The sequence below is a fragment of the Triticum urartu genome, chromosome 2A (genome assembly GCF_056163025.1).
Source record: "Triticum urartu cultivar PI428250 chromosome 2A, HENAU_Tu73, whole genome shotgun sequence".
NCBI lineage: Eukaryota > Viridiplantae > Streptophyta > Magnoliopsida > Poales > Poaceae > Triticum > Triticum urartu.
The window spans coordinates 99,953,083-99,965,223 of NC_141874.1; the positions used below are offsets into that span (position 1 = coordinate 99,953,083).

Consider the following 12,141-nt stretch of genomic DNA (forward strand, 5'->3'; position numbering starts at 1 on the left):
ACACACCCTACACACACGACAATAGTTCGGTGGTGTATTCACTGGATCTCTTCGTCCACATCATGTTTTTGCCATGTGTTTTATTGACCTCTTCGGTGACCAGAAAGATTAGCGGTATGTAATTCCACAATGGCTGCATATATTTTTGTTGGGAAGGGAAATTCCGCCAAGACAGATAGGAGTACTATAGACAAATTCAGAAGCAGAGAACTGCATAACTTCAGAATCCCTTCTTTTGGAGGGGGTGCGTTGACCTGAGAGAGGCACCCCGGCTTCCTTCTTTCCTAAGCCAGAGCCCGACCGCACCGGAGGGACCAAACCCAATCCAACCCAACCAAGCCCCAAACGCACCACCATCGCTCTCTCCCTTCGTCTCCATCTCTCTCTCCTCCCTCCCCCCTCCCTCAAACCCTCGGCTTGCCCGCGAGCGCGAGGTCAGCTCTGAAATGGGAGGCGCGGCTCGCCCCGTGCCGGAAAGATCGAACGCGCGTCCTCCTCCTCCGCTCCTCGGGCAATTTGAGAAAATGCCACATCTTTCCTAGGACTTTGCTCCCATAGCACACCTTTCTTTTTATTAGATTATATAGCACACCTTTAACTAATGGCTAGATAAAATACCACAGATTGATTTTTTTCCTTCTATTCCACGTCCAAACCCACATCTCTTTTTTGTTAGGACAAAATTGCCCCCGGCTGTTTCCTGGTGATATGAAACGATCACAGAACGCAGAGCACAACGCCTCATCGTCGTGACTCCTCCCAACGCCGCCGCCTCACTGTGCCAGCTCCCCGGCGAGCCGCCGTCTCACCATGCCTCCTTTCCGGCAGCACCGCCTTGTCATTTGTCCTGTCCCACTTGCCGCCCGTACGTATGCAGCGTGTCCCTCGTCCAGACGTAGCTGCTCGTGGCTGTGCTGGCTGGAGAAGTGCTTGTTGTACATGCTGCTCCATCAGTTGTAGTTGTAGCTACTGGTTGCTCTGGTTGCTAGCTTTGTTAGCATATGGCTCAAATGCCAGTGAGATACACTAACAAATTTGTTACGTGTTGACGGCTGTAGCAATTGTTGTAAGAAGATATGGATGCTTGTTCGTATGGATGTAATCAAAATTCAGATTGGGATGTAGCATGTAATGATATATTATTTTGTTGGTATAGATATAATCAAAATTTCTACAGCATTTTCACGTAAAATTTTGACATGACCTCTCTATATTTCTGTACCTTCTTCACATATCACAAGAATATATATGACAGTCCAGAACTAATAGATATGAATTTATACTGGAAGCATAAGGCGAGTCCTAGTCTCACAAGTTGCATCCAGAACAAAAAGTGAATAATCATCTCAGTACACACACGACAAGATCACAAGACATTATCCTAGAAAAAATATCACAACACACTGAAAGACATGAATTCAATTGAAAAGCATCGACTTCTTAAAGAAGTGGCATCGACTTAATGCAGATCACTAAAGGCATAACAATATCACGGAATGGCATGCTACACTCTTTTTCTCTTCCTTGGTGTGAGCTTTTTTGCGGCCTTCGCAACTACTTTTGGTGGAGAAGCGGGAGTCCCTGTTTCCATAGAAAGTTGCCTGCATAGTACATCAATTTCATGCATTAAAAAATAAGACCGATGTTATACATAATTCAATAAAAACATCAGATTTCTTTTCACCTCCTTGTGGTTGGACCAGGGCTGCCTTGTAGGACAGTGAACGAAGATGTACCTCCAAGAGGGCTACGAAGAGATGATTGACTACACAAAACAACATTGTTTAAGATAAAAACATTCCATGCTTGTAGAGATATTAAAGATAAGCCAAAAGAAATTTACCTCCTCGTTATAGGTCGAGGGCTAGCTTGTGGGACACCCAATGAAGACATCCCTCCAAGAGGGCTATGAGGAGATGATTGACTACCGAGAAAACATAGTTTAAGGTAAAAATATGCCACATTTGTAAAGATATTAAAGATAGGCCAGAATAAAATTACCTCCTCGTCATAGGTCGAGGACTAGCTTGTGGGACAGCCAATGGAGACATCCCACCAAGAGGGCTACAAAGAGATGATTGACTACAGGAAAGGGCATTTTTTAAAGATAAAAACATGCCACATTTGTAGAGATATTGAAGATAATAAGCCAAAAAAATACCTCCTCGTCATAGGGCGAGGGCTGGCTTGTGGGGCAATCAATGGAGACATCCCTCCAAGAGGGCTACAAAGATATGATTGGTTGCACAATATGTAGTTTGAGAAAAAAATACCTCACGCCCACTTGAGAAATTGAAAAGAAGCATTATTTTTACCTCCTTGTAATAGGACGAGGGCTGACTTGTAGGAGAGCATCTCCTGGGATTGTACATTCAACATCTACTTCGGTGTTTGGTTTTATCTTTCTAGGTTTCGGTTTCCTGTCAACAAATTGAAACAATGTTACAAACTCGAGCAATAGAAGTGAAAATATGAGTTGAGCAAATGTGAATAAATATAAATAACCTTTTCTTCACTCCATTAGTTGGGCATCCAGCTTGCCTATGTCCAAGTTGGTTACACTTCTTGCACCTGTTTTGGCTTCCTAATTGACCTTTTGGTGGTGGTTTCTTTTTATAATGTCCTCCTCCCTTTTCAAGGCAACTTCTAAATCTCAACTTCCTTTTTCTTCTTACGGAACTTTTGGGGAGTGGTGCATGCAATACAAAGTCTAATTTAACATTAGACCATTATGATCTATCTGTGAGGGGCTCTACAACCCCCCTATATGCTGCCCTAAACCTTTCTAGAGAGTAGTACTCATGAAGATAATCTTCCATCTTCACGTTCCTTTTTCCAATCAAGAAAACAAGTGCATGCTCACACGGTTTACCTGTGTGCTGCCACTCAAGGCACGTGCACTCGCTTTTCTCTATGTTAACCACATGCCTCAAATTGTCTTTGTTGATGTCCCTGACCTCACCTTTCCAATTACTTGATCTGGTAACTTTCAAGTGCCCAAGCCCCCTTGTTCTATTATTCACTTGTTGTACAACTGCTGGCAACATTCGTCCTTGTAACTTCTCCCCAATTGTTCTCCTTGTTGCAACCAATTTCATTATCTTTCCATTAAGCGTGTCAGCTAACACATCTACGGGAAGATCTTTGGTTCCTTTTATCCAATTATTGAAGGTCTCTGCAAGGTTGTTATGAATGTAATCGCACTTGATCTCAGTGTCAAAACTAGACCTCATCCACTTCAAATTATGGTACTCTTGCAAGTACTTGCCCACAGTTTGGCTAGATTCTAGGCCCTTGGAGAAGTGATACTCAAACATTGAAGGTCTATGTGTCTTACCAGCAGCCCACATGCGTCCAATTATGTCACCATTATATCTTTTTGAAAAACTCTGCATTAAATGCCTAAAGCACTCCCTCTGTTCTGCTTGAGGGAAAACTTTCTTAACTGCATTTTCTAGGCCTTTGCATGCATCCGTACATATAGCAAGCTTTGAAATTGGCCCTAATGCCCTATGCAACTGTGTCATGAACCATGTCCAATTATCTTCATCTTCAACCTCAATAAAGCCAAATGCAAGTGGAAACATCCAATTATGTCCATCTAAAGCTGTGCATGCAGGTAAATGACCATTCCACTTTCCATTCAATGCAGTTGAGTCTACGCTAAGATAAGGCCTACATCCAGCATGGAATCCATCTACACAAGGCTTAAGTGCCATAAAAAATCTGTGGAAGTAAACTTTACCTTTCGTTAGCTTAGTATCGACCTCAACAATGCTTCCAGGGGATCTAAGTTCCATCTCTGCTTTAAAATTATATAGGTAACAGAAGCTACTACCCCAAGAACCATATATCTCATCCTTTGCTCTCTCCCTCCCCTTCCATACAGTGTGATAACCAGTGGTTACATTCCAGTCTTCCTCTAACTTTTCTTGTAAATCCTTGCAACCAATGTTTGGAGTTTTCCTTAAAATTTTCTTAGACCTTTCTTGAACCCAATCTTGCGAGGCCATTGCTGAATTGAGCCTACTACTTGAAACACATGTGTGTGCCGATCCTATCTGGTTAACCTGCATACATAACAAAGTTGTTAGCGTTGCTACAATAACATGATGCTACCATAACAAAAATAATAGAGAAAGTGAAATATTAAACTGTGTTAGTACCCTGGTCTTTGTCTTATCAGCCATAATGCGACATGTTATTTTCCATGGACAATCTTTAGCCATACAATGTGCCATCCACCTACTTTTGTCAGCTCTGTGAGTCCCAAGGTTGAATTCTTCATTGATTGCCCATTGCCTCACAGCCCTCCTACAATCGATCATTGTTGGAAAGATTGAACCTTTCTCATCTTTTGGATGATCTTCGTCATAGGACATTTCTATGTCTTCGGGAACTTGGTCATCAACTGGTATAGCTCCCTCGGCCATTAAATCCTCATTAGCATGGCACACAACAACTGGAGCTGGATCATTTATTGGTTGAGCATCCTCAACCTCATCCTCAATTCCAAGTACCTCACACATGTTTTCCTGGGACATAGGAGCTATTATATCATCACCTATAGGAGTTATCTCAAGATTGGACCAGTCAATAATAACTTGACCATCACATTGCACATATCTCTCATTATTACGAAGCACATTACCATCGTCAACACATGATGCACTACTAGCATTTGACTGGTAAACATCAGAACTTGAGAAAATGATGTTGTCGACTATCTCACTAGATGGGATATTTTCTGAACAAGATGATGCCGTAAACCCCTTTGCAATTTCCACAACTTGAGCAAGCACAAGCAATTCTTTCTCTTCCCATCTCTCAAGAAATGATGTCAGCAACTTTCAGTAGTTATCAATCCTCTCAACTGAGTCAAAATGCTTGTCCTTGCATAAAATATGGACCTCTTGTCCGCTCCCCCGAACAATTTTGGACCCAATGAGTTCTATCATTTTTTCAACCGAAAAATGTTTCATGTTAACCTCAAACTCCACATCATGTTGGGCAACTTGATGCTCGCTGCCATCATCAAGCTTTGCAACAAATCGAAGAACTCTAACAATTAGTTTATAAATGACAACGTGCAATTCTACACCTTCTTCCCTACAAAATTTCGAATAGAATCAATGATTAGGCATAAATATTCGTCAATATTTGAGTTAACAATTCACGTAATCCTCCTATTCAAAAGCATAGGTTGAACGACTAACCCTTCCGGAACTGTGCCCTCTGGCTCTAACTGTTTCGGAGCTGCACCTTCTGGCACCATCTTGGCGAACAACACCCTTCTACTCCTACTTGTGAAGCCTGCTCACTAGTTCTCCTCCTCCACCATAATCTCCATGGCCTAGGGTTCCACAATACACATGTCAGATCAAATGTGTGTGTGTGTGTGTGTGCGTGTGTGTGTGGAGAGAGAGAGAGAGAGAGAGAGGGGCAACCTGTAAGGGGCGGCGGCAGAACGTACGTGTGGACTGTTGGGGAGGAGAAGAAACGGGATGAGGCGGCGGCGGGATGAAGCACGTCGACGTGGCGGGGCGCCTGGGAGGATGGAACGGCAAGGCGTCGGTTTAGGGAGGAGGCACGGCAAGGCGGCGCCACGCTGCAGAGGAGGCACAGCTAGGCGGCGGCGCTGGGAGGAGGAACGGCGAGGCGGCGGCGTCGTGCTTCGTTCTGTCTCTCGTGGTTTGATCGTTTCGTATCCAGGAAACGACCTGGGGGCAATTTCGTCATAGCAAAAAAGAGATGTGGGTCTGGACATGGAAAAAAGGAAAAAAATCAATTTGTGCTATTTTGTCCAAGTATTAGTCAAAGGTGTGCTATACAATCCAATAAAAAGAAAGGTGTGCTATGGGAGCAAAGTCCCAAAAAAGACGTGGCATTTTCTCAAATTGCTCCCGCTCCTCACCCTCCCCGCGCCCTCGGTCGGCGGCGGCGGCGTCCCCCTCCGGGCGGCGCAGATCTCCAAAACCCTAAGCCCTGGCGCGGTAGGGTTTGTGGTCCGCCATGGCGCCCATCAACAGCTCCAACATGGAGATGCACTCGCAGAAGCTCTTCGAGCCCGACCTACGTACGTCCCCGCGTTCCCCTCCGCACATGCCCTGTTTATTCGTCTTTTTTGTATGCGCCGCCGCGTCAATTTTGCAGCAGTGCTTGCGCGACGCGCTCGCGATTTCGTTCGGGGGCGGCGAATCGTATGTAGTTTACCCGCCCATTGTTTCCTCGCAACCTTTTCTGTTCGTTTGCAGTTAGGCTGTCGCTCTTGTAGTCCTGTTTACCTTACTGAATCTCCGCATTCCCCTTCTGGTTTATTAAGCCTGTATCTTTTTCCTACAGCGTAGATTAATTAGAGGTGTATTGCCCCCCAAATGTACAGTTTTGCAGCTTCAGGTTTCCGCTGCCTGGAACCGAATGAAGCTGTTCCATGTTTTTTAGTTGATCTAGCATGTAGTTCACCATTGTAGAATTTTGCCAAAGGGCCTGCTCTCCACTTTCCTGTCGAAATTCACCATACGAAGGAGTAAAATGACACCTTTTGTTCAATCCCAAGTTGCAAATTTTGAAAGCCATAATACTTTCTCTGGAGTTGGTGACTCTTTTGGCTCAATGGTCCGATGCCTAATCATCCGTTTGACTATTTTGCAGCTGTGCAAGTCCGGCTGCAGCTCGTGATGGAAGTTCGGGACAGCCTGGAGATGACACATACTCCGGATTACCTCAACTTCCTTCGATGCTACTTCAGGGCCTTCTCTGCCATCCTGAGCACCTACACCTCACCACAGGCCACAGAAAACGCTGAGCACAAGCTGCGCAATGTGGTGATCGAGATCCTCAACCGGCTTCCGCACAGTGAGGTGCTGCGACCATTTGTGCAGGATCTTGTCAAGCTCTCTCTCCGTGTGCTGACACAGGGCAATGAGGAAAATGCCCTTCTTGTCATTCGAATCGTATTTGACCTTCTCCGCAACTTCCGCCCTACTGTTGAGGCGGAGGTCCAGCCATTTCTTGATTTTGTTGTTGCAATATACCGCAACTTCAAATTTACCGTCAAGCATTTCTTCGATAACCCCAATGCCACAGCCAATGTCGTTCCTCCCGTGTCCAATCAGCATTTGGACCCCACTGCCGATGGCCCAGGCATGTTGGCAGTGCCAAGTGGTGGACAACTCAATCCAAGCGCACAGTCTTTCAAGATAGTTACCGAGAGCCCTCTTGTGGTGATGTTCCTCTTTCAGTTGTATGCTAAGCTGGTGCAGACAAATATCCCGTTCTTATTGCCACTCATGGTGTAAGCAATTGCTGAGAACGGGCCAGACAAGGTGCCGCCTCACCTGAAGACGCCCTTTGTTGAGTTAAAGGGTGCACAAGTCAAGGTAGGGCTTAGTTCACTATACTTCTGTTGCCTTGCCTGCGGAGTTCTTAACCGATTGATGGTTTGTGCTGCAGACATTGTGTTCCTGATGTACCTGCTAAAAAGCAACGCAGATTATATAAAGCCATATGAGAACAGTATATGCAGCAGTATTGTGAAATTGCTTGTTACATGCCCCGCAGACTCAGTCTCCATAAGAAAGGTTACTATGCTTTGCAAACTCCCTTAGTTAGGTGCTGCATCATGCATTATTTTAAAACACTTCCATTTATGTAATTCCAGGAGCTGCTAGTTGGGCTGAAGCAAGTTCTCAACACTGAATACAGGCGTGGGCTGTTTCCCTTGATTGACACACTTCTTGATGAAAGGTACATAAACCATTTCACTTCTTGAATGCTCACTACCATATTTTGTTCCATGATTTTTAAATGCGGAGGCAAGATGGTTTACCATGTGGTGTGCTAGCTAGCTATTGATCTGATGTCATAACTCATGACCACCTGTTTCTTTCGAAGTTACTTTTAGAGGGCTGAATATTTCTAGATATAGTCCAAATAAACAAGGTCACATAAACTCCTTTTCGTTGAAGACAATGATAATTCAAAGCAGTTGGAAACTAAGGAATTATAAAGAAGGGTCTTTTACATCTGTATCCCTAACTCGAACCCACTACTCACATTTGCCCCTAATTCGCAAGCCTGCTCAAAAATACCCCTCCGCCGTCATGTTCCCTTATAGAATTGCCTTTCCGTGCCATTTCCGTCCAGTCAAGGCTGTTTGACTGGTAAGCGGCCGTTTCTTTGACATTTTTGCCCCTCCGTCCTTACACCTGGGCCCAGGTCACCAGTTCACTCTCTCTCCCTCTCATTCTCTCGCCTGAGCCGCACACTCTCTCTTTCTCCCCCAAATCGCCTCCCGCTGTAACCCTAACCCTAGCTCGCTCGATCCAACTCGCAAGGCTCGATCTCCTGATGGCAGCCATGGTGGAGCTTCAGATTTGACTCTGCGCGACACTCTACTACGGCGGCGGCGGCGGCGGATGGATGGGGATAGCAGTTGCGGCGGCAGCGGCGGCGGCGAACGAGGGAGCACACCGCAGCCATAGAAGCATGCTTCAGCGGGGTAAGTTTCTCTTCTAATCTGGCGTAGTCTCATGCCATTTGTAGTTCGATTTGGGATTTGTTGACCTAGTTCATAGTGCTCATGGCGTTGGGATCTGTCTCTGTTTTCCATGGTCATCGTAGGATCGACCCCGATAGAGCAGTTGAGATGGAATGTAGAATGGAAACCACACTTTTAGCTAGAGCTGGCACAAAAGCAACCAATACAGGATTCTCTTTTCCTTTTGTTGCTGACAATCAATGGACTTTTAATCAGTTTAGATCTGCCATATGTGCTCAATATCCATGGGGTCTATATGATGCAGTGGAATTCAGGTACTGGGACATTGACAAAACAGCTTGGGTCCCTGTCCAGTGTGATGATGAGCTTGGTATCATGTTTGCAATACATGATTATTTCCCTGCTAAATTAGAAATCAGTGTCATACAAAGGAAGAGAGGAGAGCCAGAGAGCAGAGGAACAAGATCTCAGTCTAGGTCTAGAGATAAAGGTAGGACCAGCCAATCAAGGGGCAGGAAAAAAAATGCTCATAGTAGAGGCAGCAGCAGTTCCATGCAGGCACCAGGAACACCTACTGTAGAAGTTCCTAAGAATGCATGTCCCTCTCAGAGTAGAGATTCAGTTGACCCCTATACTGAAGAGGGACTACCAGATGATTGGCCAAGTGATGATGAGGATGAAAAGTTGTTTCCACAGTTTGTAACAAGGAAGAAGGGCAAGGAGAAAGATGATGAGGGGGAAGATTATGTTCCACCCCCTGAAGGCATGTTTGCTGAGGCAGGTGAAGATGAGAAGGAGGAGGACAGGGACATGGGATACTCTGAAACATCTGATGAGGAAAGACCAGATGTGCAATACAATAGAGATGATCCTTCTTTGGCACAGGGAACAATATTTTCTAGTGCTTTAGACTGTAGAAATGCTCTTGCAACCTTCTCAATAAAGACTGAAAGTGAATTTGTGATAGACAAGAGTGACAGTACTAGGTTGACAGTGCATTGTGCTTATAAGAGGTGTCAATGGAGGATGCATGCCTCCTTAATGAGACATAGCACACTGTTTCAGGTATCTAATATATAGCAACTAACATTGCATTGTGCTTATAGTTAGCAGCATTGATACTGTATTTTGTTTTCTTGTTGCAGTACATAGGTTCTAACATGTGTCTGAACTTTCATGATGCAGGTTAAGGTGAACAAAACTGCTCATACATGTCCCAGTGTGAACAGGAGAAAAATATTGAAGTCAGCTAAGAGTAGATGCGTTGCTGATGCTGTGAAGACCTGGGTTTTAGAGGATTCAGAAGTGGGACCAACAGAATTGCAGAAAAATTTGAAGAAGTATGGCCTGGCAGTTCCATATATGAGAGTATTCTATGGGAAGCAAATGGCACTTGACAATATCTATGGTAAGTGGGTTGACTCTTTCCAGTTACTGTATACCTTCAAGGCAGAAGTGGAGAAAGCATCTCCTGGTAGTGTAGTTACCATTGATAAACACACTGTGCAGTACAAACTAAATGGGAAGAGTAGACAGAAAGAGTGCTTTAGAAGAGTATTTGTTTCTTTCAAAGCATGTTGGCAAGGTTTTTTGAATGGATGTAGGCCTTATCTTGCAGTAGATGCCACTGCATTAAATGGCAGATTTAGAGGGCAACTAGTTAGTGCATGTGCTGTGGATGCTTGCAATTGGATCTTCCCAGATGCATATGGAGTTCTAGAGGGTGAAAACATAGACAGTTGGACTTGGTTTTTTCAGAACTTAAGAGAGCTTATAGGACACCCACCAGGTCTTGTTATCCACACTGATGCATGCAAAGGCCTGGAGACTGCAGTGGAAGATGTGTTCCCAGGTGTGGAGCATAGAGAATGCATGAGGCATTTGGCTGCAAATTTCACAAAAAAGTTTAGAGGAAAATTCTTTGATGAAAATTTATGGCCCTGTTCATTGACATACAGCATAAAGAAACACAACTACCATCTTAGGCAGTTGCACAGTAAGGCTGGTGTGAAGGAGTACTTAGAGGAGCATCATACCAAGCTATGGGCAAGGTCACTGTTCAATGAAGTATGTAAAGTAGATTATGTTAATAACAATCTAGCTGAGTCCTTTAATTCAAAGATTAAAAAATGGAAGGGTGTACACATTGTGGACTTGCTAGACAAAATAAGACAGTTTATAATGGAGAAGTTTGATCTCAGACAGCAGATTGCAGCTGCTACATTCATTGGCCACATCATAATCCCCAAAGTCATGAAAATGCTTCATGCAAAATCTAAGGACCTTGATATGGAGATAGTGAAGAGAAGCACATATGAGGCAGAGATCACAGCAGTTGACAAGGAAAAGAGAGAGTGGAGATATCCAGTAAATTTGGCCACTGGGACTTGCAATTGTAGAAAGTGGCAGTTAACTGGACAGCCTTGCATACATGCTTTGTATTTTATTACTTCAATGAGAGGCCCAGTAAGTGAGATTGATCAGTATGTACATGAGTACTTTTCTGTTGCTAGATTCAATGCTACTTATGCTGAAAATTTGCCTGCAATGGAGGGCAAACAACAGTGGGATGTGGTGGACCCTGGGTTTAAATTGTCTGCTCCATTGCAAAACAGGGCCCCTGGTAGACCTAGGAAGACAAGAATTAGGGCAAAATCTGAGGGAAAAGGACTTGGAGGAAGGAGAAAGAAATGTGGCAGGTGTGGAAGGCTTGGCCATCGTGGCACTCACTGCAAGGAATCCATTGACCCGGCTTTTGGGGAAGAAGAGCACTGGGGGGCTGAAAATGCAATAGATGATCATTTAGATGCTGAAACAGATGCTGAAAATGCTACTGAGGTTGAAACAGATGCTGAAAATGCTACAGAGGTTGAACCTGATGCTGAAAATGCTGTAGAGGTTGAACCTGATGCTCCAATTGCTACAGATGCACCAACAGTGTCATCTGCTGTAAGGTGAAACTGCTATAGATGTTCTCATTTCAATTTTTGCTTTATTTGATGTTCTCATTTTCTTTTTTGCTTTATTTGATGTTCTCATTTCCTTTTTGCTGCATTTAATGTTCTCATTTCAATTGTAGCCCAAGGAAGAACTACAAAAGGGCAGCTGATAGAGGGATGTCACCAGCCAAGAAGAGGCTCAAGTTTGCACCAGATCCTACAGTAGGATCTGTAACTGGAAGCAACCAGCTAAGCAAAGAAGTGAGCAAAACTGTCACCACAAGGAGGAGTTCAAGGCTCTTAACTAACCCTGCTTGCAACACCAGGAGCAAGAAGATGAAAGACCTGTGACCTTGTTAGCTGCTACCTTAAGTGTGTGATGCTGAGATTATGAACTTATGTAATGGTGAACTTGTGAGCTACTATCTTGAATGTGCAATGCTCCTTTTGTGACCTGCTAGTTTGGAATATTATGTGAGCTGCTATCTTGTGAGATGCTACTTTCAAATATTTTTGTGAGCTCCTATTTTGTCACAACAGATCATTTGTTCAAATATTTCAATCTATGCTATTTCAGTCATCGATCAAAGCAAGATTCTTGAGTCATTTCCAAATAGCAACATCACAACATTCCCAAATCACAGCATTGTCCTGTGATAATACATACCCACACCAAGCTCCATCACAACATACACTACAAAG

The 12,141-nt window shown here is 44.1% G+C and overlaps 1 protein-coding gene and 1 pseudogene across 3 annotated transcripts; one reads left to right on the forward strand and one right to left on the reverse strand.

The window, feature by feature from the left end:
• Positions 1–1,747: 1,747 nt before the first annotated feature.
• Positions 1,748–4,031, reverse strand: LOC147984080 (uncharacterized; annotated as a pseudogene).
• A 1,656-nt stretch (positions 4,032–5,687) lies between these two features.
• LOC125536023 (uncharacterized) lies at positions 5,688–11,976 on the forward strand. Of its 3 annotated transcripts, none has more exons than XR_015615843.1 (5): positions 5,688–6,076; positions 6,652–7,379; positions 7,453–7,580; positions 7,661–7,746; positions 11,580–11,713. XR_015615843.1 is itself a non-coding variant. In XM_087543364.1 (4 exons), the coding sequence occupies exons 3-4, from the start codon at positions 9,863–9,865 to the stop codon at positions 11,788–11,790; spliced, it is 1,803 nt and encodes a 600-aa protein (XP_087399490.1). In that variant the 5' UTR covers positions 7,545–7,580; positions 7,661–7,746; positions 9,686–9,862; the 3' UTR covers positions 11,791–11,976. The 3 variants fall into 3 exon arrangements, 1 of the variants encoding a protein (XP_087399490.1); XR_015615842.1 differs by lacking the exon at positions 11,580–11,713 and adding an exon at positions 9,686–9,860; XM_087543364.1 differs by lacking the exons at positions 5,688–6,076; positions 6,652–7,379 and adding an exon at positions 9,686–11,454 and having other exon boundaries at positions 7,545–7,580; positions 11,580–11,976.
• Positions 11,977–12,141: the final 165 nt, after the last annotated feature.

What these genes read in the sequence shown, in the direction of transcription:
- LOC125536023 (XM_087543364.1), top strand. Translation starts at nt 9,863, where the DNA reads ATGAGAGTATTCTATGGGAAGCAAATGGCACTTGACAATATCTATGGT. An exon ending in ACAGTGTCATCTGCTGTAAG is followed by an intron (nt 11,455 to 11,579) that starts GTGAAACTGCTA and finishes TTTCAATTGTAG; the next exon opens with CCCAAGGAAGAACTACAAAA.